Source organism: Sinocyclocheilus rhinocerous, unplaced genomic scaffold (genome assembly GCF_001515625.1).
Source record: "Sinocyclocheilus rhinocerous isolate Xijiao unplaced genomic scaffold, SAMN03320098_v1.1 scaffold623, whole genome shotgun sequence".
NCBI classification, from domain to species: Eukaryota; Metazoa; Chordata; class Actinopteri; order Cypriniformes; family Cyprinidae; genus Sinocyclocheilus; species Sinocyclocheilus rhinocerous.
The window spans coordinates 2,077,830-2,083,708 of NW_015644631.1; the positions used below are offsets into that span (position 1 = coordinate 2,077,830).

The window sequence follows — 5,879 nt, forward strand, 5'->3', positions numbered from 1 at the left end:
TCCGGTGCGTGAGGTGTGTATGCGCTCTGGTGTAGTTTACGCAAGCGCCGGAAGTGTTCTCTCGCGCGTATACGTTACTCATTGTTTACACAGTGCACAGTCATTGTAGGTACGACGGCTAATCAAAATTGTACTTACTTGCGCTTATCCGGATTGTTCAAACCGACTTAAAACTAAAAGATTACGTTCTCTTGTGCGAACTCATTCGGGAGTGGTGACTTTCCACGTATTCCCCACTTCTGAGCCTGCTCGCCTGAAGTTATGGTTGATTGCTCTTCGGGCGGATATCAACACACCCATTAACGTAAACTACGCCAGAGCGCGTACACACCTCACGCACCGGATGCCGTGCGCGCGCCCAAAGACAGTTGGACATAGTGGTGTATTAGAGGTAAAGAATTACATAAATACTGTTCGGTTTCTCACACAAACCGATCTTTTCGTGTCTTAGGACATCAATGTGTCGTCACGAGCCGCAGGGTTTAATTTGGATTTGTCGGTGCATGTTTTTTTTACTCTCATAGATTTTGATACCATTGCCTTGCATTATACGACTGATAGACTGCAACGGTTAAAGTTAAAAATCATCATATGTGTTCTACTGAAGAAACAAAGTCACCTACATCTTGGATGCCCTGGGGGTAAGCAGATAAACATCAAATTTTCATTTTTGGGTGAACTATCCCATTAAGTACACTTTTAAACATACAATTTTCATTTTTGGGTGAACTATCCCTTTAAGTAATAAAAGTGCACTGATTTTGTATAAAGTCTTTGGATATGAGATATTAAAACAACAGATATTTTTCAAATCTTATAAAATAGCCTATTTTTAATCGACGTAATATGGAGTGACATTTGCATTAAAAACTTTTGTGTGCATGCACAGACGAGAAACGCAGAACATTTTCTCGTGCTGAAGCTGCGGGTTTTTCATCTCTCATTTTCGGGGCCCGTGTTTTTTAAGCAGCTGTTTTTTTTAAAGTAACTTTGCACTTGAATATTAATAATATTCATATATCAGTTTAGTCTTGCATTAGCGTAATTTTTAAAAGTACAAATGTTCCACAGTTTCTTCTTATTTAATACGACATGGAAAAAATGAAATATGGCATGTCACATTGCAAGATGTAATATTACTCAAAATAGCGGAGAACTAAAACAGAAGCGCACAGAAACAGCTGAATTTTGCATCTGACACGTCTTTTTAGTAGCCTAGAGATGATGCATAAACACAAAGTGACACATGTGGTCACAGATATCAACTTACCATCACTTACGTTCAAGTTCCTTTCTTATTTGGGTAATTCATAAATCTAGTAGAGCATATAAGGTATACATAGCTGTGAGAGAACTACAGTCAGAGAGTCCAACAAGAATTCACTTTTGTTCTACAAAAATGAAGAGAACTACAGGTACGGAGACTTACATTTACAATTTTGCACAAACGATTGATTTGCTAATTGATGGCTAACTGAAGCATATCTCGTTGGAGTATGAAAAACTTATTAATAAAAAATGTTTATAGCATATAGTCTCACTAAGCAATAATAAGGAATAATGCATAAAGTTGCTTAGATAAACATTCAGGCTATAAAATCAATGTGAACATTATTGAATGTATCTGCTAACGAATCTCTCCTTTTGTCCCCTTACCGTCCTGAAGTTCTACAGGTCTGTGTGGCATTTGTGCTTTGCTCACCACAGGCCGTGACTGGATCTCCTGTGGACTGTCCGAACCAAGATACTGCAGGAACTTCCTGCGCCATCTCAGTGGAGAAGCTCCTGGAACGAGCTGTTCAACATGCAGAGCTTATCTATCGCGTCTCAGAGGAGTCCAAGTTGCTGTTTGTGAGTAACAGAGAAATGAACCTAAAGCTAAGCTTTTTAAATATTCTTTTTAGATTTTGCAATGTACCAAGATTTCAATCTCACTAAATACCTGATGAAAATAGGTAAACAGTCTACCAGTACAGAATGATTCCTAAATATTTTCAGGACGAGATGCTCATTTCATACGGAATGAATCTGCATATTCCCGAAGGGACCATGTGTGCTCCTAAAACGGTGACGGTTCCTAGGTCTAAAAGTGAAATCAAACAGATTTCCGTGAGTTCCTCTAGTGGCATCTGATGAAATTCACTGTAACAGAGTAACTTTCTGCTAAGAACTTCTAAGATACACTAGTCTTTTTTGTTTTTCCCTCCAGGACAAATGGATCCTTCACTCACTCCTGATTCTGGCTCAGTTCTGGATTGATCCACTGGTAGAAGTACAGGCATCTCTTGAGAATTATGAGAATGCCCCAAGTGCCCTGCTTACCAGGAGCAAATGGATCTCTACCAAACTAATGAGCCTGGAACAGGGTATAATGGTTCTCATTAGACAGGTGAATGTGAATTGTTGTAAATTAAGAGTCCAAACTCTTAAACACTTTTTTTTTTAATTCATCTGGAAAATTCCAATATGTTTGAAAATCACTCTGTCTCTCTCTCTGTCGGTCAGATACTGGGTGAAGGTAGTGTGACATTGGAGGGTCCTGAAGAGACATCCGATCGCTTTGTGTCTTCTAATATACTTGAAACTGTGAGAAGAGATTACAGTGTGATCTACTGCTTCAGGAAAGATGCGCACAAGATGCAGACTTTCCTCAAACTGCTGAAGTGCCGCCAGATCGAGAAGGAGAACTGCTCCCTTTTCTAACTTAAAAAAAAAAATCTTCTACCATATTATTTTCAGTGTTATTCTGCCAAAGCTGGTTTTGCATTTGCACAAATATTGAATTAAAAATAAAAATAAAAAAATTTTGCATGAATACTTGGGAGATTGAGCCATAGTGGGTTTTTGCTTTAAACGTCAGATATGGTTCACTGAAGGTTTGTAAAATGTCATTTTCTAAACTCTCAAACTAACCCAAAGTCTGAGACTTCTGGATAAAAATCTGTATTTGTTTTCCCAATTAAACCACAAAATAAATAATATTTTTAAGGTTTTTTTAGATATTTAAAAAAGAAAAAAAAATATGACGTAAAACTGGATCACATAATATTGATTTGTCAGATAGATCAGATGTTTTGCTTCCACTGAAGCAAGAGATGCTCTCAAATTATAACAGACAACATGGATAATCAGGTTTTGTTCACTTGCTCTTTCAATCATTAAAGCAAAAGGAGGACATTTAAAATACAAAATCTGCTTCTGAGTTCCAGATTGTGGAAAAATCAAACAATGAGAGCCATCAAATTGTGTTGTTGTAATGGCTAAATGTGGTGAACAAAGCAGCGATTCATCTTGAAATTGATCACGGTAAATTACACTGAAACAATATCCTACCTCAAAGTCTAATGAGATCATCAAAGTTTGTGACCAATTATCACTCAAGAAGGAAAAAATTAAACCTCTATTCTAAGCCCATCTCACAATTTCATTCACAGAGACGGTTAATTTGTAAATAAATTAAAACATTTTTTTTTAAAAAGCAAGCACACAGCTTAATCTAGTTCCCCCAGCATGTCACACATCTGAGATAAAACTCGAGACGACTTTACCAACATCTCTCTCATTTACACTGAGAGGTGTTGATGCTGTGAAGGCTAAAAAAGCAGTTCAGTGATGCAGTTTTAGTGAGTTATTGGCTTCATCCAAATCCCCACAGCAAGCCATATATAGAGGCTCCGGCAATTCAAGAAGCTCTAATAACAGTATGAATTCACACCGATTTAGGGGGAAAAATGTTTTCTGCCAACCTGCCACTTCGTTGGCAGACCATATGGGGGCATAAGAGAGTTGGAGTGCTGCTCTGATGCTGAGGTTTGCTAGTCGCCCAGTTAGCCTCTGCTATGGAGGCAAGTAGAAGCCTGACTGGCATTCAAATGTATTTTGTATTAAAAAAATTGTTTGCAAGTACCATTTATTTTAGTTAATGTTTAAAATATTATTAAATTAAAAACGTTTTTTAAGATGTGATTATAAATAACTGATGTTAAGATCATACAAAAACGTTTTTAATTTATTAAATATTAAATCGTTTTTCCATTTAATAATACGTTTGCCATTCTTGTCAGTTTGGGGTTAAGGTTAAAATTATGTTATGCCCGATAAAAGGGCCCTTTCACATTTTTAAAACTGTTGGTCATTCTAAACCCCAGGTCAAATCCTTTAACAGACTGCTCATAATTTACCCAGGGTTAACAATTAACCCTGGGTATTCATAATCTGACGTTTCACGCAGTACATTCCTAAATCCTGGGATAACATTCTTATTTTGCATATTTGCGGTGTCGTGGTCACTGATTGGAGGAATTCAGCACGACCTGTTTACATAACGGCTCGAGCGCATCCTCATATTTATATACTGCACTCTATCGATTTTTTATTTATTTTTCTTCTTAATGGACTTTTCGGACGATAAAGGTAAGAATGAAACGTTTTCTAAACTCCGGTTCACGGTTTTCCACCCCCCTCCGCTCCCTCAAACGCTGAAACTGTTTATACAACACGCGCTCTTTCCGTTATGTCCGAAGAAAGTTAATATAAAACAAACGAGCGATTGGGTGTGTATTGCTAACCGTCTTGCCATAATATTCAATACTGTATCATTTCAAACTCTTTGGCACCGCAATAGCTCGAGGGTGTTATAACCACGGGTAAAATATAACCATGGGTAAATGTAGGCTACCATATTATAACACATGTATTAGGCTATTATCTGATGATAGGCTATGTTATGCTATGTTTTTTCTTTGCCATGTGCATATTTATTTAAAGGATTATAGCATGTGAATTTTGTCAGGCATAACTTAAACTACTACTAGGTCATCTGGAGAGGTCAGATTTTCATAACGCTGGAAGACACAAATATAACCCTCCTGAAAACCCCAATTTCATGGGCATTACAGCGATAAAAGGCTTAAACATTTAATTAAAAGAAGCTTTACTGTTTTAGGTAATGTGGAAATTACTCATCTGTTAGTGAATAAAGATAAAAATGTGACATTCATGCAGAATCAAACCTTTTAGCCTCTCTAAAAGCCACTCAGTTCAGAGTGAATGAGTCTTTTATAGGTCAGTCCTTTTTAATCTGCACAACAAAAATGTTTACAAGGCAATTAGAAAAATCACATTCATTCTCAGATCGCATCCAGAAAGGTGCGTGAAATATGCTTGTGTTTATGACATGAAGTACTCTCTCTGGTCCTGAATTATTTTAATGCTTTAATACAATAATAATGTTAACATATTAATTATTTAGTAACATATGTTGGGGTAGGGGGAACTGGGTTCCACTCCCTCCTCTTTGCTTCTTAATCTAATTTGGCTTGTGCTCTAATCCTCCATTGAACACTCAGCAGGCGACTCTTGTCAATGTCTGCAATCAAAGAGAACTTAAATAACTTATTCTAATGGAGCTCCCCAAACTGTTCTCCAGTGATTCTGTTAGAAGCAGTGTTGGGGAGTAACTAGTTACATGTAACGGAATTACGTAATTTAATTACAAAATAAAAGTAATTGTAATCAGTTACAGTTACTAAGAAAAAATGTGTAATTAAATTACAGTTACTTATGAAAATGTTAAGGATTACAAAGGGGGTTACATATGACTTTTTCCACACACACTCCCACATACAGATTTAATTGAGTTCTTCCATAAATTGCAGTGACTGCTCTAAAATATGAAACAACAATGTTTCAGGAGTTTAGAACAAGCTTATTCGATAACTCTTTTATTTCCTTTATGGGTTTATGTAGCTATGCTTCATTTTTTAAGATGAACTGTTTTCTCCAAGGCATTGTTAGATTCCAGACAGTGTTTCCTGTCATAGGATTTACAAAGATTTGATTTCAAAAACAGTATCATAGCTATTAAACTATTTCTTGTT

At 36.6% G+C, this 5,879-nt stretch overlaps 1 protein-coding gene across 1 annotated transcript; it reads left to right on the plus strand.

Annotated features, from left to right (window-relative positions):
• Nucleotides 1-1,399: 1,399 nt before the first annotated feature.
• LOC107758689 (somatolactin-like) lies at nucleotides 1,400-2,703 on the plus strand. The gene is made up of 5 exons (XM_016576489.1): nucleotides 1,400-1,415; nucleotides 1,667-1,851; nucleotides 1,999-2,109; nucleotides 2,210-2,389; nucleotides 2,506-2,703. The coding sequence occupies exons 1-5, from the start codon at nucleotides 1,400-1,402 to the stop codon at nucleotides 2,701-2,703; spliced, it is 690 nt and encodes a 229-aa protein (XP_016431975.1).
• The last annotated feature ends 3,176 nt before the right edge of the window (nucleotides 2,704-5,879 follow it).

Bases quoted from the DNA above. Each gene is read 5' to 3' on its own strand.
- LOC107758689 (XM_016576489.1), top strand. The intron at 1,852-1,998 runs GTGAGTAACAGA...AAATATTTTCAG, and splicing joins AGGAGTCCAAGTTGCTGTTT to GACGAGATGCTCATTTCATA. The intron at 2,110-2,209 runs GTGAGTTCCTCT...TTTTCCCTCCAG, and splicing joins GTGAAATCAAACAGATTTCC to GACAAATGGATCCTTCACTC.